The 22569-nt window shown below is 56.6% G+C and overlaps 1 protein-coding gene across 1 annotated transcript in view; it reads left to right on the top strand.

The window, feature by feature from the left end:
- The first annotated feature begins 4181 nt into the window (after nucleotides 1-4181).
- The window catches only part of KIFC3 (kinesin family member C3), a 37401-nt gene continuing 19013 nt past the window's right edge, over nucleotides 4182-22569 (top strand). The window contains exons 1-5 of the mRNA XM_012647838.1: nucleotides 4182-4297; nucleotides 8201-8411; nucleotides 11263-11405; nucleotides 15162-15300; nucleotides 18141-18343. Of these exons, the coding sequence (XP_012503292.1) occupies nucleotides 8240-8411; nucleotides 11263-11405; nucleotides 15162-15300; nucleotides 18141-18343 (657 nt within the window). The 5' untranslated portion in view covers nucleotides 4182-4297; nucleotides 8201-8239. The remainder of the gene's footprint in view (nucleotides 4298-8200; nucleotides 8412-11262; nucleotides 11406-15161; nucleotides 15301-18140; nucleotides 18344-22569) is intronic.

The following is a 22569-nucleotide window of genomic DNA, read 5'->3' as shown; positions in this document are numbered from 1 at the left end:
TTCTTGCTAAATCTTTTTATTACCTGGTGCTTAAGTACATTATCTCCTCAGTGTTTGCATTCCTCTCATTTTTCAGACTACAGGAAATGATAAAGTTAAAAAAAAAAAACAGGCCTCTCTTTGCTTTCAACCTTGGAGTGCTAGGAGGGAGGGAATCTGTGAAATTCTTTCCTGGATCATAAAGAGGTTTTAGGTTGCCCTCACCTGAGAGGGCAGCTCTCTTGAGTCTAGTCTCCCCATCGTCTGGGTATTTTAAAGCAAGGTGGTTTTAGTGGGGGGGGGGCGGTCGGGGGGAGATTGCCTTGGTTCTTTGTAGGGACCTCTGAAAATGGGAGAATTGTTTCCTCTTACTAACACAGCTTTTAGAAAGGAAGGGACACAGGCAGCAGGAAGGGGATTGGGGGAAAACAGTGGGAATGGTACCATTTGTTCAAATATTGATCGAGCTGCTGGCGCTGAGTCTAGAGCACACGGGGGTGAGAGCAATTTACAGTCCCTCCAAGGGGGGGAACTGTAACCACCCCCCGACCTAGCACTGAGGAGCTAGCAGGGGTGAGCCTTGTGCCATTCCCGCTAACATGCTCAGGGGTTGAGTGATGTGCCCGAGTCCTGCAGCTGGTGAGGGACAAAGCTGGGAATCGAACTCATGTTCGTGGGGCCGGGTACAGAGCCCGGCCCTTCACCTCCAGGGGTTCCCCTGCAGTTCTTCCTGCAGTGTCCCTGACGGATGATTGCAGGTGTACTGGAAAGTCTGGGTTCAAAACAGCAGCTAATGCAACTCTTAATTCCAGAATGATGTTCTCTAACTTCAAGAACTGTCTAGTACCCAGAATGACGAGGGGACACGCACTTTTCACAGCTGCAGTGACCACATTCAAACAATTGCTGACGATCCTTCTCTTACTTCCTTTTGGTAGGAATTGTCACTGCTTGACATGGGAGGAAAGTCTGTTTGGACATGTTGCACGTTCTCTGTTCTTCCCCTCTGAACGCTAGCTACGTGGTTTGTGGGTTTATTCAATGAATGTGTTGTGATACCAGGTCATGAGTTAGGGTCCACTGAGGCTCTCCCTGAGAGCGAGTAAGGAAAGGGCCCTGCCCTCAAGGAGCCGATGGTGTAGACAGGAAAGCCATTACAATCCAGTGTGAGGGCTGTCGCAGCGGGTGAGGTGAGCCGAGCCTGCCTGCTGGTACCTGGGAGGGTCAAGGAAGGTGACCTCTAAACTTAAAGGAGGGAGGAGCAGGAATTGGCCAGGTAAAGGTTAGTGGAGGCAGGTGGAGTGGAGTGGAGGAGAAAGGCCTCGGGGCAGGGAGGACAACATTTGCAAAGGTTTGGAGGAGATTGGATCTCAAGTTAAATGTTAAAACTGGGAAATCATGTAAATCTTATCTGTGCTTTAAATTGGCTTGCTGTGAGAATCAGATCAAACCCAATCTGGCTTTTCCTTTCCCCTCTTTCCTTCCCTTTGGGGAGAAGAACTCTCGGGCCATTGGGTGCTTCTCTGATGGATGCCTGAGAGGTAAGGGGTTTCAGGCCCTTTGAACTGGAAGATGACACTACTGACGCCTGCCTGGGGACAGCGTGGATATGGGTATGGATTTGCAGTGTGCTGCCCACTGCTTTTCCTCTGGCCCTCCCTGACTAGCTATGCCTCTGCCAGAAGTGGGCAGGAAGGATCAAGGCCAAAGGCTGAACTTGAGTCCTCACTCACAGGTTCGGGACCTCAGTGTTGGCATGGCCAGGTTTCAGCAAATCTTCCACCTTCCCTGTGGCCAGGGGAGAGGTAGCTGCCTCCACATAAAACCATCAGTGAAGTTTTCGGCACAGAAATGACCTTCGAGTCAGTGTGTAGTTCCTGGTGACATTGTGCATTCTTAAATTTCAACCATCATGAAACAATTAACTTTTACGTTTTAAGTCAGAGTTTTGCTAGAATTCCAAAAATGCTTCCTCCTTAACATCTCAATATTTTTGTTTCCTTTCCTGGTGGTTTGATCTTAGTAAACTCTTCTTTTTGGGGGGGCAGGGGGAGGGGACAGAGTCTCACTGTGTTGCCCAGGCTAGAGTGCCATGGCGTCAGCCTAGCTCATAGCAACCTCAAACTCCTGGGCTCAAGCGATCCTCCTGCCTCACCCTCCCGAGTAGCTGGGACTACAGGCATGCACCATCATGCCCGGCTAATTTTTTCTATATATTTTTCGTTGTCCAGCTAATTTCTTTCTATTTTTTTTAGTAGAGACGGGGTCTCGCTCTTGTTCAGCGTGGTCTCGGCCTCCCAGAATGCTAGGATTACAGGCGTGAGCCACCTCGCCCGGCCTTAGTAAACTCTTATACCTACGTAGATATGACAATACTGTGTGTGTGTGTATGCACACACCTACTGGACTCATAGCTCAGCTCTGTCACATGCTAGGTCTGTGAAGGAACTTTCTGAGGCTCAGTTTCCTCTCCTGATGTGATGTGCCCACCTCCTAGGGTGTTCAGAGTTGGGATTTTGTTTATAAACAGCTTAGTGAAGTGGTTGGCACAGTGTTAGCTTTGAATAAATGGTATCTATTATGTGTACAGAAAAAAAGACTGCATAAAAGTGCTGGCAGCATTTATCTCCAGTGGGCGGGATTATGGTTACAATGAACATGCATTACTTTTATAATCAGAGAAAAAGAACGATAAATGTTATTATTTTAAAATCTAGCTTTGGCTTTGTCGGAAGGAACCTGCAGTTACTGTCAATGTACCAACTCCCAAGTAAGAGGAGTCCTCTGGTTTTACAGCAAGACTTAAAGACAGGCACGCTGCCCACCCCCACCCCTCCCATCAACTAATAGAGACTGTAGCAAAGGGAGGTACCTGGTCAGACATCTAGAGGAATTTCACCTCCGTCCAACCTTGCAGTGCCCCGACCACTGATGTTTGGGGGCAGGGGGATTCAGAGAAGGTGTCTCTCAAAGTAAGGCTTTGTCTCTCACTGGGAGGGTTCTCCGGGTTCTTGGCTGGAAATCTGACTCTCCAGGGAACGAGTCCAGGAGAGTGACATTTACCCTCTATTGGGCCTCCGCTCAGGAATCTCAGTTAGAAAATAAACATGCACAAGTCCACTTCCAGCTGGGGGACTGTGACTGTCCTGGTCTGACATCTAGGATAATCCGAGGCCCAGGCCCTTGGCGCTGTCCCTGGTCAAGATTCTTGACTGCCAGCCCAGTGCCCCCGCAGCCGCAGGAGACAGAGCCCACCTGGACTTTGAGACCGGGCTCCAGTCCTCTCTGTGCTCCTCCCCCTGGACCATCCCCAGCCAAGCAGGAAGGGGCAGAGTGCCCACCCCACTCAGGTCATCTTCAGAACCGTCAGCCTGCACTGGGCTGGGTTCTGAGCGGCTTTTTTCCTCCTCTTTGGCACCCTGTGTGTGTGTGCGTTTCTGTGTGTGGTGGGGGGTGGATATTGCTGCCGGCTCCGGAATAAAATGCCGCCTCTGTTCGGGAGACAAAGCACAGAGTGGCTCCTCCGGTCAGCTGTCTCTCCTGCCCGCCAGCCCCTGGCCGCCGCCAGCAGCTGCTGAGGCTCTGGGCGCCTGGTAAGGCGGCCTTCGGGGCTAGGCTGGGAGCTGCAGCACTACCGGCGTTTTCACTGGAGCTTGAAAGAGCATTTTACCTTAAAAGACCCCAAGCAGCTTTTCTGCTCTGGAGATGTTCATTTGCAGGGGTGGGCTTGGGTGGGGGCAGAGGTGCTGGGCAGCCTGGCTTACGGTTGGTGCCAGAGCGAGCGAGAGCAAGCGTGTGCCCCAGCGCGTGTGGGGACACGGGAAGGTGTGTGCATGCCCCACCTCGTGTGTGAGAGCAGGTGTGAGAAGGGTGCGTGTGTCGCTCCAGCCCGCGAGAGTTTTGCACTGCGGTTTGAGGTGGTGCAGAAGTACGCGTGGCCCACCTGGCGTGCGGCTGTGTGTGCGAGCCTGGGTGCGGGCGTGGAGTAGCGTGAGTGCTCGTTCGGGAACGCACGAGCACGTGCGTCGGTGCGTGTGCACCGGCGTGTGCGGGGCGCGGGGAGGCCCGGCGTGTGAGTGCGAGCGTGCGGGGGCGCGTGCCCTGGCCGGCGCGTGCGCGTGGAAGCGGCACGCACGCCGCCCCCCGCCGGGGTCGGAGCCGGTTGCCATGGGAACACGCCGCGGCCCGAGTTAATCATTTCCTGTGGAAAGTGTGCGGGAGGGGCGGAGCGGGCGGAGAGGAGGCGGCGGCGTGGAGCTGCCTCCCGCCGGCGGGCCGGGCGCTGCGGCGACGCCGGGATCCTGCGTCCGCCAGGCCGGTGAGTCCGGAGTCGGGGGCCGGGCGGGCTGGGGGGCGGCTGGGCGCTCGGGCTCCGCCGGTCCCGCTCGGGGCGCTGTGTCCGGGCGGCCCTGTCCGTGGGACCCGTCTGCCCGGACCCGCGGGGGACGCGGGGAGGGCCGGGCCGAGACCCAGCCCTGCGAGGTAACCCCAGCAGCGGCAGCGCGTTCACCCCAGAGCTAGGCAGGGGGCGGCGTGTCCTCTGGGATCGGAGCAGCCTCGGACCGGTTCTGAGGGAGCACAGAGCCTACCCGGGAGTGTCAGTCAGCGCCGCCCCTCTCCTTGCAGGGGTGTCCCCCACCCTCAGGGCTCCCTTGAAGGCTGCTGTTTCGGGTCCTTCCACCACATCCCTTGGGCAATTCGCCTTATCCTTGGCAGGACCAGGGGTGGGCTGTGCCAGCCCCGAGGTTAGGAGGGAGGGCCTTGGCCAGTGAGGAATTGGGCCATTGACAGCCACAGCTGGGGGGTCGCAGCAGGGAGGGTGAACCCGGAAGCCACCCCCTTCAAGCCACGCTGCCAGTTACAGCAGAACTCTGGCTGGCACAGCAAAGGGCCTGGGCCTGGGAGATTTTAAAGAGGAAGCTGTATTTAAATTCGCAAGTACCATTTGTCACTCCTCACCTCCAACACATCTGTCTCAAGGTTGGGGGTTGTGGCCACCCCTGGCCTTTCACCTTCCCTGGCTTTGCCTCTGCCCGGATGTACTTCCCACGTCCTTGATAGAGTAGCGTCTCCTTGGTCAGGGAAAGTCATTTGCTAGGAATGCAGCCTCAGAATGGGGCCCTGTATTTGCAGTGACTGAACTTTAGGGGCACAGAGTGGTGAGTTCTGCCCTTCATATGGCACCAGGGAGCGGAGAATTTGAAATCTGGTTTGCTCTGGGAAACCCAGGGTGTGTGACTATGTGCAAAGGAGATCCCAGCCCCTGTCCAACCTCCCCAACCTTCTGCCTGCTCCCCCAGGGGGACCAAGCCCTCCCCAGCAGGAGTCTCTGGGCAGCTGTCAAGTCTGTGCCCCAAGTTTTGCAATGTCCCTGGTCTAGGGCAGGTGGGAGGGCTGCAGCTCTGCCCCCCTGGCCTAAACCTGGAGAGACAGCTAGATACTCTCGCTTCCTCCAGCCCCTTTGCCTTCACCCACCACTGGAGTGAAGTCACTGAAAAATAAAATTCTTGAGCTCTTTGTACGTGCCCGTATCGTTCTGAACACTTTATACGATGTGCATTGTCTCATCTTTTCACCAATCCTATAAGGTAGAGTTCTCCCCATTTTATAGGTGGAGATAATGAGGCATAGTAATGCTCCCAAGGTCACACATCTAATGGATAGTAGAGCAGGGTTCTGAACCAGCAGGCTTCTGAACCTGTCCCTCTGCCCTACCCCATGAATCCTAGGTTGGTAGAGGTCCTAGGACATTAGGTTGGGTATCGAATGCCCATGCAAATGAGGAGCCAAGAGAGTGCTGCTTTCTTGGCTCAGAACCCCCGGCTTATTTGAGATTCACTGATACTTTTGACCTCACACCCCTCCGGCTGCTAAATTCAGCTGCTTTTTCCTCTTTGGGATCTAGCACACACCCTTCCTCTTTCTTCCCGACATCTTCCTGGCGGCCTCCCCAGCTTCCCTTCCTGATAGTCACAGAAATGTTATCTCCTCCTGTCCCTGCCCCTTAGGGTTAGCGGACCTCCCTGAAAGTCTTCTCCCCCCAGCGTGCAGTCAGCTTGCGGTGCCCTGCACTGTCTCACCTTCTCAGCAGCTGGGCAAGCAGATGGACCTGTCTCTCTTCTCCCTTGCCCATTGGGCAGCTGCTCTGCGGGGTTGGTTGTGTGCCCAGTGCTGTGCCAGACAACCTGGGGGAGAGGGCGCTTAGTTTCCTGCATGCCACATTGCTCCATCTTAATTTCCTCAGAGCCGGCCCACGTATTTGGATTAGCCTCTGCCCTGTCCTTTGGCCCACATTCCTGTTCCTTTGCAGTGCAACCGTACCCAGGAGCCCCCCCACCCCCCAGTTGTCTTTTTCAGTCAAGGAAGGAAGAGACTGGGACGCGCTGGCCAGGAGCCTGGCGCTCTTCCAGGGCTGGGCTCTGCAGGCGTCACATGGCAGATCTTCAGGCCCCTACTCTGGACTCTCAATACTTCAGTCATTCCTGCCCCTCGGTCTCCCCAGCATGCGCAGTTGTCCCCCGCTCTAAACACCACATCCTCCCTGTCGCGTCCTGGCCAAACTTCCCCGAATAGAAGGAAGTGGCTGCTTCCTCCAGCTCCTACTCCACTCCTTGAGCCCCCAAGTCCGCCCATCACCCTTCTCTCCCTGAGAGCCCCCAGGGCTTTCTGCCTGTCTCGGTTTCTTCCAGCTGTCCGTGCCTCTGTGGCGTGGCTCGCCGGGAACGGACTCTGCCCTCCTTCCCACACGCTCTCCGGCCACTTCTGAGGACTCTGCATGCGCCTGGCATGCCTGCCACCTCTGACCTTCCTTCTCCAACTTCCCACCCCCAGAGCGACCTCTGTCCCCACCTAGCTGTCTCTCCTCTTGCTCAGCCTTTGGTGACTGACTCCCCACCTGCGGCATCGGTGGCCCTATGTACCTCCGACTCTTGGTGTCCAGCCCTGACCTCTATTCTGGGCTTTAGTCTGAGCTTTTGTGTGTGTTTGTTTCAGGACGTTCACCAAATAAGCCATCGCAGAATACTTGGTTTGGGTGCACCTCCAGGCTGGCTGCCATGGGGCTGCAACGATGAACGTGCCGTGAGCTCCGCCCTATCTTTACTGCCTGGCAGGAAGTGGTCTCTGCAGCAAGGAATGGGGATAGGGGTCTTGCAGCCCAGGTAGCTCCACTAGGAAGCCCCTTGGGTGCCCCCAACTCAGTCAAAACCAAAAGCAAACCCCATGTTGCCTCTCCAAGCTGACTTTGCTTTTTCTGCAAATGGCATCACTGTCTGAGTCTGGGATAGTAGCTTGATCACCTTAAATGCTCTCAAGGCTGCTTTGCACATAGTAGGTGCTCAGTAAAGCCTTATGCAGTGGAAGCTTGAACTCTGTTATTTGTTCAGTTCATGAGGGACCTGTGGGGCTTTCTATCCTCAACCAGTGGCCCCCCCATTCCCCATGCCACCTGGTACCTGGCACATACCTCCTACCTCCCTGAATCCTGTTCAGATTGTGAGAGTGTTTTGAAGTCTTTATCTCCCTTTTGACCGGGAGCTTTGAGGCCACATCTCTCCTGATCAAAGAGGGCCCCTGGCAGGTGCCTGGCATATAGTAGGTATTTATATGTAATTATTAAGTGAGGGCTGGATAAATCTTTGTATCTCAACACCTAGCACGGTGCCTGCTGCTTCCTAGGCACAGAGTGAAGGCCAGTGGAGTATGTGAATGAGGTGACTTTAAGGGGACTTGCTGTATCCCCCCGAGTGAAATGTTAGCATTCAGGGCCTTAGCCGCTTGGCAGACAGGGCTGGGGTAGAGGAGCCTGAAGCCTAAGGGTTAAGCATGTGGTTAGCTGCAATTAGAAAAATAAGATGTCTTGAAGAAAAAGGATCAGGCTTACCGAGATGCTGCTGACTTCTGGCGCTTCCTCCCTGTGGGGTTGTGACCTGGCACGTCTTCGTGCCGCTGGGCTCAGGGAGGAAAGGCTCAGGTGTGGGGTCTCCACAGGGCGCCGCAGACACACCTGCCATGCTCCTTGCCCACTTCCGGGCCTCCCTGTTTGGTAACAGCCTCCATCAAATGGGTACAGGCCCCATCTCATCCTGTGAACCCGGGGGTCCTGGGGGGCCACTGCGGCTGGGTCTGCAGCCTTGAGTAACGGGCGTCCTTCCGGATGGCCGGCTCTGCCCAGAGGTGCCAGTCGTGTCCTCAAGCTGGTCTCCCCTTGTTCTTTCCGCAGGCTGCCCGGCGCCCGGAGGAGGCTGCTGAGCCCCGGGCCATGGTCCCCTCTCGCAGGACGTGGAACCTGGGAGCCACGCCCTCGCTGCGGGGCCTGTGGAGAGTGGGCCGGGCCGGGGAGCCCGCGCCGGGGATGGCTCGCCCCGCCCCAGCCCCAGCCAGCCCGGCCGCCCGCCCTTTCCCACACACCGGCCCGGGGAGGTTGAGAACTGGTGAGTCCGCATTTTTAAAATGCCTCTTTATTTCCCTTCCTTCCTCCAGATACCAGAGATGAGACTGAGGTTTCTCACCGGTTCCTAAACCCGGTCAGAGCTGTCAGGTAATTACAGGGTAACCGGCAGCCCCAGAGCCCGGGCGGGCGTGGAGTCGGGCGTCAGTCCCGCCGGGCGCTGCTTCCCTGCGCCCGTCTGGAAGGAGGCCTCTCGGAAGCCGGTTAAACTTTAACACAGGCGGGAGCGCTGGGGGACGGCTGCGCTCCTCTGGCCCAGGCGGTCGGAGCCCTGCGCTGCCGCCGGTCCTTGGCCGAGGCTGGTAAACAAGGTAGGTGAAGTGGCTGCCTGGCGTCCGCGCCGCCACTGACACTTGATCCCGCCTCGGTTGGCCCCTGGACGGCGTTTGGAGCCAACCAAGCGAGGTTGCTCAGAGCGTGGCTGGCGGGGCTTGGGTGCCATGTGCTCAATCTCAGGTGCTTCTGTAGAGCCCCCAACAGCAGGTGGGCTGTGAAGGGGTCCCAGAGTCTGGGCCCCTTTTGTCCCCCAGGGAGCTGTCAGCACCGGCTTGCCTTTCTGGGTCACGTCCCCCGGTGCCGCGAACTCAAGAAGCGAGTGGCTGCTCTGATTCCTGGCGGGGGCTGGACTGCTGGGGAGCCGCCACCACCCTTTCCCCGAGCGCGGCGTGGGCAGGTCGCCCTGCTCGTGTGGGGGGAGAGGGCTCTGCAGGCAAGGTGCCTTGAGGAGTTTGTCTCTGTCACTCCTGACCTACGGGAAAGGGGCTTAGATTGCCAGCCTTTCCGAGCTAGCAGAGTCCCTCTGGGCCATCAGGTCCAAGCTCCTTGATGTACAGAAGGGGAAACTGAGGCCCAGAGAGGGCACACAGCAAACACCTGGTTGTTTCCTCTCTCCCACCACACTTGTGCTGTCAGTGGCAGCCACAGTGATGCTTTCAGAGGTGTCTGCTTCTGTGGTTGCCTGGGGCTGGTTACACCCGACCAGCACAGCCTGGCTCGGGAGGGCCCTGGGGGCCTCTGGGAAAAGCTTGGGCTCTTGGGTCAGGTAGACCCAGTTGTCTGAAAGGGGCAGAGGATGGTCTGCACCCCACGGGGTTGTCCTAAGGTTTACAAATGTAATGTGAATATTGCTTTTCCAGTAAGACAATATTTTCCCTTGGAAAACAAAACAAAAAACCACAGAAAAATATAAAAAAGAAAATGATCACCTAAGCTAGTCACTGAACATTTTATATAGTTGCTTCCAGTCCTGTGTGTTTGTTTATGTGTGTGTGTGTGTGCATGTATGTCTGTTTGTTGGGTTTTTTTTTTTTTTTGTGTGAGTTGGTTTCTGTCTGTCGGGCTGGCTCGTGTTGGGTTGTTTGTTGCTCGCTGCCAGCTCCCTCTCCTTGGTTGGCTTGATTGTTCTTCCTGCGTGTGCCTCGTAGGTGGGTGTGGCTGTGTGTGTGTGCCCCCTCAGTTGGTTTTTTTTTTTTTTTTTTGTGGTGGTGTCTTCTTCTTGTTGCTGCTGGTGTTGTGGTCCTGCTGGCTGCGATCGTTCCTCCTTGGTTTGCTTCCTTGCTTGGTTTGCTTGCCTGCGTGAGCCTGCCTGTCCTGTTTATTGAGTGTTTTTTATATTGCTTGCCCGTCCATACTTCTTTCTACTTACTTTAGATGTCGGTTGAATTCCTTTGTTTTGTGCGCCGCGATGGTGGTTCCTTCTTCTTGGTGTCTTCTCTGCTTCCTCTGCTGCTGGTGGGCTCTTCTGAGCTCCTCCCCCCCCTTCTTGTTGTCAGCGGGGGGTGGTCTTGTGGCGGGTTGTTTGTTATGTGGGATTTGAATATGGGCTCCATGTGACCCTGGGCACGTTGTTAACACTTCTGGGCTTCTGGTTCTTTGCCTATCAGGACGCACCGAGGGAGAGTAGGGACCTGCCTGTGCCTCTGTGTCCCTGGGTGGTGGTGAGCTGATTGCAAGTGTGGTCCTAATGGCCTGTACTGTGGGCACTTTCTAGGTGCCTGGCACTGTGTGGGCACTTTATATGTCTCATGTCATTTCATCCTCACTACAGGGCTGTAAGGTTGGTTCGTTAGCCCCATTTTACTGACAAGTAAACTGAGGATCGAGAAGGGCTGTAGGGCCAAGAAAGCACTTGGCCCAGTGGCTGGTGCTCAGGATAGTGATTCGTCCCAGGCCAGTGCCTCTGCAGTTTGCCGCTGTGAGCGTCTGTCCCCCGTGCAGCCCTGCAGGCTGCGGCAGGTGGTGGGGGCGGAGGTGGGTGGAGGGGGCATCCATGCCAAGGTCCGCCCTCTCCCCCACGGGTGAGGGAGGTGGTGTGTCAGAGGGATGAGGGGATGTGCTTTAGCTGGGTCGGAATATGCCTTCGGAGACAGCAGAGATGGGGCCACCCTGCATGGGTTTGGTCTTAATGAAGGCAGGGGAGAAATTGCCACCTAGAGGCAGCCAGGGTAATGAAGCCACAGCCCTGGTGCACCTCCTCGAAGCCTTGCGCAGGCCAGTTGGAATGGGCTTCCTTCTGCTGCTCTGTCAAGCAAGTGCCAGCCCCCGAAGCCACTGCTGGGGGGAGGGGAGCTCCTGGTGGGGTCCTGGGCCCCTTTTGGAAAAGAATCTTGGGGTGGCTTTTGGTAAGGAAGGAGTGTAACCCCCGCCACGTGCCAGGCCTTCCCTTCCAAGCGTAGGGCAAGCGTGTGAGGGCGTGTGAGTCCCTCCTGGTCGTGCCTGGGCCGGCCAGGAGTGTGTGAAGGCTGAGCTCAGCCTCAGCCCTGGCCAGTGGTCCACGGCCAGCAGTCTTCAGCCAGCAGTCTGCGAGTCTCACCTATTGCTCTGTTCCGGCACAGGGCGTGGAAAAGACACCCCCGTCTGCGGTGACGAGGAATCTGGTGCCCGAAGTACAGTTCGCCCAGCCCTGGCTCAGTGCCGAGCCCTCAGCGTGGACTGGACGGGCCCCGGGAGCCCTCACGGGCTCTATCTAACCGTGCAGGTGAGTGCCGTGCCTTGGTCCCCTGAGCTGCAGCAGGCAGGTCGCCGCCAGCCTCCTGGGGGAAGGAAGTGCCGAGGGAGAGCTGGGGACCCACCTTGCACCTCTCTGCCCGGCCCCTCGCAGCCCATCCACCTGTGAGCCCCTGTGGATGGAGCAATTTGCTTTATTAAGTTATCTCGGGGGAAGATCTCGTAGGAGGTGACAGAAGCTTTGCAGCCACACCCTGGCTGCGGTGTGGAAATGGGAAGTGTTGGGCCTTGGCTGGGACAAGCTGAGCCCACAGAAGGTGTTGAGAAAACAGTCAGGTTTTGAGTGGCTGTTCCTTCCCCCTCAGGCACGCGAGTCTTGGGGGACAATGCTTGTCTTTCCTTGTTGGAAGTGAGAATCCAAAGCTACACAGGGGGCTTCACCGAAACTCGGGTTCCTTTCCCTTGTAGTTATCACCAAGTGACTTTGAAAAGATGAATTTACGTATGTATGTATATTTGCTTGTAGAACTAATACGTCATGGTAACAGTAATGATAGCTACTGTTTATTGAACACTGACTTTGTGCCAGGCGTTATATATCTCATATCAGTCCTTATAATTCTCATAACAGTCTCAGGACGTGGTTACTGTTTTATCTGAGCTTTGTAGATGTGGACGTGGAGGCTCAGAGAGGTTAAGTTACTTGCTGGTGGTCACACAGTGAGCTGGGATCTGAACCACTACACACAACTAGCCTTGTAACATGTTATAAAGAATTCTCACAGGACAGAGATACAGTGCCTAGAAACTCAATGCCTCCTGTAGCCCTGTATCTTCGAGAAATCCACTGTTAAGTGTTTGGTTTTTATCCATTTATTTTTCCTTGTATAATCACTTAATTATATTTAGATGATTTTTATTATTTATTTTTACATATTATTCTGAAACCAGTTCTTTCCATCAATAGTAGTCTTGGTGGTCTCTTGCTTGTCGACATGTAGAGAGCTACCTCATTCTTTTAAACTGCTGCGTAATATTCTACAGGGTTTACCGTACATCGCCATCGAACCGGTCCTCTGTGTTGTTTCTGATTGCGGTGAGCTCCTTAGACAAATATCTGCGCGTTCATGCAGCTGTCAGTGTTGAGCATTCTCAGGGCAGCAGGGGCTCTGCCCATTTTTAGTGAACACACCCGCTCAGCAGGTATTTACGAAGCGCCCGCTGTACCGTGCTGTGCTAGGGCAGGGACACAGCGAAGAAGGGAAGGAGGCGTGAGTCCGGCAGTGGCACCAGAGCGTAACCAAGTGACCGTGAATGTGTGAGCGCAAACCTGGCAAGGGCCAATCAACGCAGTGGCGGAGGACGAAGCAGCAGAGTTGTCTGGGTGTGTTGCCAAGGCCTCCCCGAGAAAGCTTGTGTGTGAGAGGGCCCGCCGTTCCCTCACGTTCTCCTGATGTGCGCACACCGATTCCGCCCTTTCTGGAAGCCCCATTTGCACAGAGCCTCGAAGGACCACGTACAAATGGTGGGCAGGATGGGGTGTGGGAAACACACATGCCCCCCCAGCATACATGTCCTCTCCAGTGCAGACTTAAGTCCTGGCCTGGGTGGCGTGGCGCCCTAACCCCTAATGTGAACGCAGGCCCCGTGGTTGGTGTTGCTTCGGGAACAGTCTGTGTTTCGAGGTGTTTCTCGGCCCTTCTCCTGTGGTTGGTTCATCTGAAAACTGAACCAGACGGTCCTTCTTTTATCCGTAAGTTCGTGAGAAAAGCAGGTCTGGTGAGAGAACAGTTAAAGAAACCAGAGAACCTGGTCTTTGCTCTGACTTGAGCCACTGGTAGTTAAATTGGGACGCAGCGGTCAGAAACCCGCAGCCTCAAGCTGGGTGGTGGCTCTGTTCTTGAGCTTTGATTACGGGGTGCTGGGTTGTGGTTGCAGCCGAGTCCTGGGGTCAGCAGATCTGCGGAGGATCGCTGAGAAGGTGCCGCCAGCAACCAGCTTCCATGTTCACGTCCTTCCGGGCCCCTGGAAAGCTCTATTATATTTAGAGGTGCTCCCAGGTCACAGATGCGGGGCCAGAGTGGGTCCCAAGCACAGTGAGGTGACTGAGTAGGCTTGGTGACTCCCCCGCCCCAGCCTGAGTCCAGTGGTTAAAACCTGAGACGCTCCCCACCGAGGTGCTACAGAAATTCCCAACCCCCCCGGGGGCCCGTCTGCCCTTCCTGTGGCTTGGCCAGCCAGAAATAGTGTAACCTTCGTGCTGGTCAGCAGATGGGAGCTCCCAGCTGTTGCCCTGACGAGCCTTCCCCGTGATGCTGTGGCAGTTGGCCGAAGGGAGGGGACGAAATAAAGTGGTGGGAATTCTTCTGAGTCCAAGGGGGGTGCTCACCACCCTCCCTTCCCCAGTGGCACGTGGGGTCTAGAGGGACAGGGTGGGTGACAAGCTGCCGAGCCTGCTGATGTCGATTTTCTCATCTTTTCAATTCTGTTTATTGGCTTTTTGATTATCAAAGTAAAAAAAAAAAAGTGAAGATTACCGGAATAACATAATAATACCGGTATACCTTGTATCGGGCTCTTACCATGTGCCAGACGCCTTCTGAGTCCTTCGCTGACGTTATCTCAGTTGCTGTTCACACAGTCTCGCTGAGACGAGGGCTGTTACAGTTTCCATTTTAAGAATGCGGGAAACGCAGCCCAGGGGAGGTAAGTAACTTGCCCACAGTCGCACAGCTTACGCGAGGCGGAGCCAGGCTTCACAGCTAGGCCTTGCGCCTTTAGACTGAGCATTTTTTAAAAGCTAACATTTGTCTTTTTGCTTTGAATTTGGGGGCACAAAGACACACAAGAATTATCTGCAGTCTCTCTTCCCAGATAACCTCTGTTGACATTGGAAAAAAAAAAAAAAACCCAAACACTGTTGATGTTCATAAGGTTAAAAATTCAAATGCCAAAAAGTTTCAAAATGAAGGCCACCTCCTTTCCCCTGTTCCCACATTCTCTCTGTTGTGAAGTTTCTTTTTATTCGGAAAAAGTTTAAATGACGCTTGTTTCTACTCAGCCACTACACTGTCACCCCCGCCTCCCAGAGAGAACTGACTGTGTGTTTCTCTGGATTGTTTTCCACGCCTGCTTTATGTTTATTATTGCACTTTCCATGTGGTTCTGCCACTTGCCTTGGGCCTCTTTCTTTGTGAGCTGTAGGTGACTTTCTCCGGTCTGTCCCCGTGCCTGTGCACTGGTCTGCTCTGTCCCAGCCTGCTTGCCTGGGCTCCTGCCTGACCGGGAGACAGGGTCCCAGGGTCCCTGGGTGGCCATGTGCGGGGCAGGGGAATGAAGGAAGCAGGGCCGGGGCCCTCCCCCTGCTCGGGTGGACTTGTGTGCAGCCTCTGTGGCAGTCACCATCTGGAGGTGGGGGGGCTGTGTGACAAGGGGTTGTGGCAGCTGACATCCTGGGGGAGTTGTGCTGAGGTTGGTGTGTGTGGAGGGGCTCGCGGGTCCCAATCAAGCAGGCTGCTGTGACTCCTGCCTCTGGAGCCTGCAGGGATGGCCCGAGCTTCCCCTAAGGACGCCAAGTGCCCACGAACTTCTTTGCTGGGGCAGAGGGCCGGCTGCTGTCTTGCTGTGGGATCTGGGCCTCATTGTCCCCACCCACACAGAGAGGCACTGGACCTGCTGGGCCCCCGGGGTCCCTCCCTGGCTCCGGGAGTGCACCGTCCTCAGGCTTGAGGGATTCCGTCCCCAGCGCAGTCCCCTTCACGCGAGGGTTCTGGTTGTGTCTTGGCAGCAGGCCCTGCAGGACAAGGGGTGCAAGGGCAAGAGTCAGGGGACGAAAGAAGAGAAGCTCCTGAAGAGGCAGGCGCCAGCCCCCAGGCGGGACCGCGAGGCCCCGGAAGCTGGCGGCGCCATGAATGTAGAGAAAACAGGTAAAGGAGGTCTGCCCGCTGACCCAGAACACCCTGGCGAGGCCAGCGCAGGAGGGACTCCCGTGGCGTCTGAGCCATCCCCAGACCCTGTCCTGCCCAGCCAGACTCTGGCTGCCCGACATGGCACTGGGAGACCCCAGCCTGCTGCCCCGGATCTGGGGGCAGCGATGTGTATATAGCCTCCCTCTCGGGTGCCACCCGCCTCCCAAAGCCACCAAGGCCCCGCCCGGTGATAAGAGGCCTTGGCCAGTGCGGGCTGGGGTTGAATTTCCCCGCTTTTTGTCTCTCCCTGCGCCTGTCAAAAGCAGGGTGAGGGTGGCAGCCTCACAGACGCCACTGCCTGCAGAGCAGCCCGGCGTCCTCCCTCCTGGCCTGGCTGGTGGGGTCTGGAGGCTCCCGGGACAGGGCTTGGATTCTCCTGCCTGGAGGCTGAGAACAAGGAGCCGGTGGTTCCGCTCTTCCGGCAAGGCCTGCTGTGGCATCCAGAGGCTGGTTGCTTCTGGAAGGCTCTACAGGGTCCCCGTATGTCATGCATGGTCTCCTGGCTCCATGCTGGGGTCCACGGTGGTAACTGGGCACAGGCATCCTCAAGGAGCCCAAGGGGAAGGCCGAGAGCGAGTGGCGGAAAAAGGAGCAGGTCGTCCTGTTGTTTTCCTCCTCTGTGGCCAAGAGGTTAATTCGCATGTCTGAACTTGCCGAGTGGCGGAAGGAGCCGCTCCGTTCTCCGAGGTGGCACCAGAGCCGCGTTCGCCTGTGCAGGACGCTCCCGTCCGGCAGCAGGTGTTGGGGCCTGGCTGAGGGGTGGGCAGGTAGGCCTTGGGAAGGGGCATCGTCCAGCCGATGAGGGGGGCCTCCCTCCCCAGGCAGCAGGAGGCTCCGAGAGGAGAGAGCCAGTTCCAACCAAGAGCGAGGACCGACCCCATCGGCAAGGCCAGCGGGGCCTGCAGCCTCCTCAGCCCGTTCCGTCCCTCGCGCCCGAGTGCCCCTTTGATCCCACCCCGCCCCCTGGTCTTCCCTGCCTCCGACCCCCCTTGGCTTCATGCAGATCTTTGCTGCCCCCGTGAGCACACTCTGGGCCCCCTGTCAGCTGCCCTGCGCCTGCACACGGCGGTGCCGGGGTCGGGGTGACCTCCTGCGACACGAGCAATGTCCCAGACAAGGCAGGCTCTCCGACGTCTCAGTTCAGCCCTGTGGCCTGTTGTGTAGCGTTCGCCCACAGCTGTACATCCCCATGGATCTGGGCTCCCTCGGGCAGAGCCCGTTGTCCCCATTTCACAGGGGAGGACCCCGAGGCGCCCTGCCACGCGCATCTCAAGTGGCAGGACCAGCTCTCGGGCCAGAGGCCAGTGCGTTCCCTGCCACACCACAGCAGTCTGCAAAGGGCTGAGGGCCACGCTGGTCACATGCCGCTCACAGCAGCCCCGCGTGCAGGCCTGGAAGCATCCGTCTGCCCTGGCTCTCTCTAGAACAGATCGCAGGAGCTCGGCCAGCTCTGTGTGACGGGCATGCTGTGTCACGTGCAGGCCACACAGCCAGGGTCACCATCCAACTGGGGACTGCCCTGCCGCAGCTCTCTGGAAGGTCTCCTGTCCTCTTAGAGTGGAGCCCGGCCATGCCCACCTACCCCTGCTCCTCCCACCCAGCCTGCACGGCCCCCCCCCCCAGCTCCCCTGTCCAGCCTAGTCCATTTGGCATCCCTGCAGAGCAGCGGACACACCCCCAGTCGGGGCTGCCAAGGGTGTGTGTGACTTCACGTGCTTGCCTGCCCCCCCAGCCTGCACGGGGCTGGGAATCCCGGGACCTAGTTCTAGAAAGCTCAGTGCCCTGGGGCTCCGAAGTGGGGACCAGGGGGCTATCTGGCTGGCAGATGTGACACCCCTCTTCATTCTTTGCTCTCGGACACTTTGCCAGCCTCCATTTGGGCAGCCTGAGGGAGGAGGCAGATCCCCCTGCCCTTCCCCCGAACTCTGCCTCTCTCCCCCGAACTCTGCCAGCTCCCGGCCTGCAGAGACCCGGCCGTGCCCGGTGCCGGGGAGCAAGCTGTGATGAGCATCCCAGCTCCACTGGCAGGTCATGGGCCTCGATTCTGTCTCTTTGCCTTCGTCGATCCGTCTGTCTCTCTCTTGCTCCCGGTGGACAGGACAGTGGAAGGCCGTGGGAGGGGGAGGAGGAGGAGGAAGGCTGAGTTCCTGCCCAGCTCGGTATCTACCACTTTCCTGTGCCTGTGTGGTCCCTATGCTCGGTCCTCACAGTGAACGCAGGGGCTGGGCTGGCCTGTCTGCGTTGCTGCCCGTGTGCTGCTGTCTCTGTGCCCTGGTCTGTCTGGCCCTCACACGCGTACACACTGCCCTTGCTCCCTCTCTGTGTGCAGGGGACCGCTTCCCGCAGGGACAGCCTGGGGAGTCCCGCTCCTCTGCTGTGTACTCTTGAGAGGGTTTGAGGTTTAAAGAAACCACGTTCCTACCAGCATGGTGTTTTCCGGGTGAAAACCTGTCATCTTTCTCAGCTGCGAGTCCTTGCAGTGTGGCCGTGGAGAGGGGCTAGCAGCCCGTGAGACCTAGAACACCTGCTTTGAGAGGAGTAGTCAGTGAAAGTTGTCTTCCTAAGTCCTGATCCAGGCAATTCTGTCCCCTAGAAGCTGCCCGCCAAAGTGGCTTCCTCTGAGACAGGCCCCTGCTAACCCATGCTACCACCCCAGCCCGAGATTATTGCCCCACGCCCTCTGCTTGCATCCCCTCCCGCTCCCCGATGGCGTGCCCCGCCGTGATGGACCCCTGTCCTCCGCCAGCCAGTGTTGAGACCTCTGCTGCCCAGCTCATCAGCCGCTGCTTTGCTCGTAGGTGGGCGGCTCTTTGGCAGCGGGAGGTGCTCAAGCCTGGCAGGGCCGCCAGGTGCGGCCCCCGTGGTGCATAGGATGGTGGAGGCCATGTCCCGGCTTCAGGAGGAGAAAGCCCAGCTCCAGGAGGAGCTGGCGGTCCTACAGGAGCAGCTGGTCCTCCGCGACAGTGACCAGCAAGCCACATCCACCCAGCTGCAGAACCAGGTACCTGGGGAAGCTGGAATGGGCAGAGGCCACTGCCCACGGCAGAGCAGGTCATAGGACATTACCGCGGGCACCTGGCCTCTCCAGGCCGCTGGCATAATAAGAGGAGACCGGTGGGATCTCCTCTTCTGGCTTGGGAGGTGGTGAGAGTCAGCGGCCTGGGCCTCCCACCCCGGTCATCCTTCTGCTTCATCTCTTGGTTGCTGGGGCCAGGCCCTACCCCTCCAGGAGAGGCAGAGGTGAGTGGAGCAGGAAGGTGCAGGGAGGCTTCCTGCCCTGGGCCCGTGCTGATCCACCCCATCTTCCACGGCGCCCTGGACTGGGCAGGCTGCGTGGACAAAACTCGCTGCAGACGGTCACCCCATGGGAGACTGGAGGACACTTCTCGGTCTCTTGATTTCTTGGTAAAGGCAGGGGCTGGCCTGAGTGCGTGTGGAGGAAGAATCTCTCAAACCTCTGGAAGCCAGGGAGAGTCAGGGTTTGTGCCGGTGACTGTCGTTTCCTTTGTTGGCTGTCCGGAAGGACGTTTGGGGACGCTCGGTCTGTGAGCTGCTTGCCCTGCGGGGCTGACTACTGCCCTGTTCGGCGTGTATGGCTGCTTCTCTCTCCTCCCGTTTCCCGCTCTGGGCAGGCCCCAGGCCCTCTGCCCTCTCCCGCCTTCAGCATCTCTCTGTGGCCGTGTCTGAGCCTCACCCACTTCCCTAGGGTCCCCAACCCGATCTGCCACATCCTCCCCACGTTGGAATCAGCGCCCTGGCCTGGCCGTTGGGTCCCTGAGCTCTGGGCCCAGGGCTCTCTGTTGACAACTTTGCTGGCTCATGGGACACAGAACTTGACTGGGAGGCAAAGACATTACCCAGATGTGTGGACCGTCTGCTTCGTGGCACATCACGGGATGCTGTGGCTCGTTCCCAGTTCCAGGGAGCAGGTTATTTGCATGCACTCTTGAGATGCAGCCTTTCTTCCAGCTTACAGCTGTGTCCTCTTGTCAGGAACTACCTGTTTGCCCACCTGCCCCTTGTTGAGGGGGCCTCCTTGGGGGCCTCTCGTACTCTGTGTCTCCCTCCTGTCCGCTCACCCGCTTGCCGGGCTGTCTCTGGGCCTGTCTGCCCCACTGACCGGGGGCTCTTCAAGGCCAGCTCTGTGGTCCTCTTGCCTGCTGCATGTCCGCCTGCCTTCCCCGGATGTTCGTGTGCACCTCGTTTGTCTTGGACACTGAGCTGGGCACCAGAGATACGCAGGTGGACAGGCAGGCCCCTGTCCCTGTGGAGGCTCTGTTTGAGGGAAGACAGACATTTGCTCCACACACCCACTTAAAGTGGGGTCTTCGGGAGGGGCATGCACGGGGCTGCAGGCGCTTGTCCGAGAGGGTTGTGACCTCATTATGGAGGTCAGGGTCGGCCTCCCTGAGAAGGCAGTGCCGGAGCTGAGGTCTGGCACAGAGCAGAGGGGCGTCACTCTGAGTTGAGGACCAGCCAGTGCAAAGGGACTGTGGCAGCAGAAAGGGCGTGGCCGGAGTGCTGCTCCAGGGGCTGTGGTCCGGGCCCCCCCTGCAGGACTGTGTCTGGCCTAAGGCAAGAGCCTGGCAGCACCTCCTCCTCTCTCCACCTTCCCTGGTTTAGGCTGTTCAGACACTTCGTTTTTCAAACAAGTTGTTTTTTTAAAAGAGCTTTGGTGAGATACCATTCACGTACCATAAAATTCACTCCTTTAAGGAGCACAATTCAGTAGCTGTATCTTAAAAGGACGATGCAGCCGTCAGCACTGTGTCATTTCAGAACGTTTTCATCACCCCAGACGACCTCACAGTCCCTTTGCGTTCTCCCCCCTCCACGGCCGCTGGCAACCGTTAATCTGCCTTCTGTTTTTATGGATTTGCCTTTCCTGAACACTTCATACAAATGAAATAATACATAGCCTTTTGCAACTTTAAACAAGTTTTTGAAAATATATTTTACTTTAATTAACAGAGTCTACTTACTTTTTAAGAGGGGAGGTTGAGGGTGAAGTATCCCGGCCTTTCCGGTGGCTTTGGGCCCAGCTCTCCAGCCCCATTTAGGAGAAATCCCCCGCCCCCTGTGACTTGGGAATTCAGAATAGTTCTGGTCGTTGCTCTCAATTTGTCCTCGGATTTTGTGACTGCCAACTCTTTTCTGGAAATTCCTGAGGGGATGCACCTGGTTTCCGTAGCTACTCTCTGGAAGGTCTGAGCTTGTGCGACGTGGCCCGCCACGTGGGCCTGGAGCTGGGTTCCAACTCTGACTTTGGCACTGCTCATTAGCTGTGTGGCCTTGGGCTGGTTAATTACCACTCTGCACCTCAGTTTCCTCATCTGTGAAATGGACGTTATACGAGTATACAGTGAGTCGATCCCCAGGGAGTAACTGGGGTTTCTGCCGCCGCCACCACCACCGTTACCGGGAAGAGTTTTGGATCAGGAATCCCACGAGCAGGATTCCAGTCCTGGCTGTGCCACGCGCTAGCTGCGCAGCTGTAAGAAGTCACTTCCTCTCCCAGCCTTCGTTTCCCAGGCTCTAGATGGGGGCTAATAAATGTTTTTTCATTTGTGGTTATGGGGTGGCGCAATTGTGAGAGCGGAGAGAGAAAAGATGGTAAACTGTAAAGTGCGGTCCCTCATGAGGTGTCATCCCCACGTGCCCCGGTCTCCTGTCAGTCTCGCTGGTTTGACGCAGACGTTGACTTTGCCGGTACACCGAACGTTGCTCCTGTGAGAAGAGCCCACCGTGGGCTGCGCTCTGCCTTGTTTGCACAGGGCCTTGTTTCCAACGTGTCCACACTCGCCGTCTGCCTGGCTGTGCCTTCTGTGCTGTTCCTTCGTGCTGTTCCTGGAAGGCCACGTGGCCTAGTGGTCAGGAGAGAGGGCTCTGCGAGGCCAGTCAGACTCGTGTTCTAGTCCTGGGTCTGCCACTTAGTGGTCAGGTGACCTCAAGTAAGTTGTTTAAAGAAAGCTTAACCTCTGGGGAGCTCGGTTTTTCTTCCTGTAAAATGGGGATAATGATAGTACCTACCTATTATCGGGGGACTCAAGGTGGTGATCGTATGAAACCCCCTGCCCCACTGGCCAAGCTGATGGGGGAAGTGGGCCTCTGTTACCAGCACTGGGACCTGGGCTCGTTTGTGGGGCCTGCAGGGGTCTTTTCAGGCCTCCTCATCGCTAAGTGTCACATGGAGGGGGTGCTTTACTCATGGAGCACTCGGGCCAAAGGTCTGCAGCCTCTGGGTGTCCGGCTGACCCAGGCCACAGGGGCCGCTGGTCTTGGTCTGGTGACCGAAGGAGGCTGTGGCTGTCGCGATGACCCTCCCCGACGTGGGCAGCAACAGTCCCAGGATGTGCTCTGGTGGCCTTCAGCTCCCCTCCCTGTCTTCTTGGGGGTGTCTCTGAAGCCACGAGCCCTAGGTTCCTGGGTTCCCGCCATTGTTACCCCCACCCCTTACCTGCCCCCTGTACCTCAGCACGGAACCTTATACAATGTCCTCGGAGACCACAGGCTAGATCTTGCCCTCAAATGTATCGTTTGGCCTGCTTTTTCACTTTTTCACCGTTTTTACCATTTAAAAAAATGTGGTGAAATACATGTAACAAAATTTGCCATCTTAAGCACTTTTAAGCGTAAAGTTCAACGGCAGTAAGTACGTTCACCTTGTTGTGCGGCGTCACCGTCCTCCTCCACAACTCTTCCCAGCTTCCCAGACTGGAGCTCTGTCCCCAGTAAATTTGACTCTCCGTTCTCCTCCCTCCCACCCACACACCTTTCTCCTGTCTGTCTCTGAGTTTGACTACTCTGGCTGCCTCCTGTGAGTGGGGTCACGTGGTGTTTGTCCTGTGACTCGCTTATGTCACTTAACATGACGTCCTCAAGGATCATCTATGTTGTAGGATGTGTCGGAATGTCCTTCCCTTTTTCTCCTATCTTTTTTATAGGCAGTAGTTAACGGCCTTTTTAAGGCTGAATAATATTCCATTGTGTGTGTATACCACATTCTGTTTATCCATTCATTTGTTGATGGACATTTGGGTTGCTTATACCTCTTGGCTATTGTGCATAATGTTGCTACAAACATGAGTATATAATCCCTGCTTTCAGTTTTTTTGGGTATATACCCAGATTATAATCATAATCATATGGTAGTTCTTTTTTTGGTGGGGGGGTTATCCCAATAGGCAAGCATGGCTCATATGGTAATTCCATTTTTTTTTTTTTTTT

This window comes from Propithecus coquereli, unplaced genomic scaffold (genome assembly GCF_000956105.1).
Source record: "Propithecus coquereli isolate 6110/MARCELLA unplaced genomic scaffold, Pcoq_1.0 Scaffold272, whole genome shotgun sequence".
Taxonomy (NCBI): domain Eukaryota; kingdom Metazoa; phylum Chordata; class Mammalia; order Primates; family Indriidae; genus Propithecus; species Propithecus coquereli.
The sequence above is the reverse complement of the archived record's forward strand: the minus strand, read 5'-3'. Positions and strand labels throughout refer to the sequence as shown.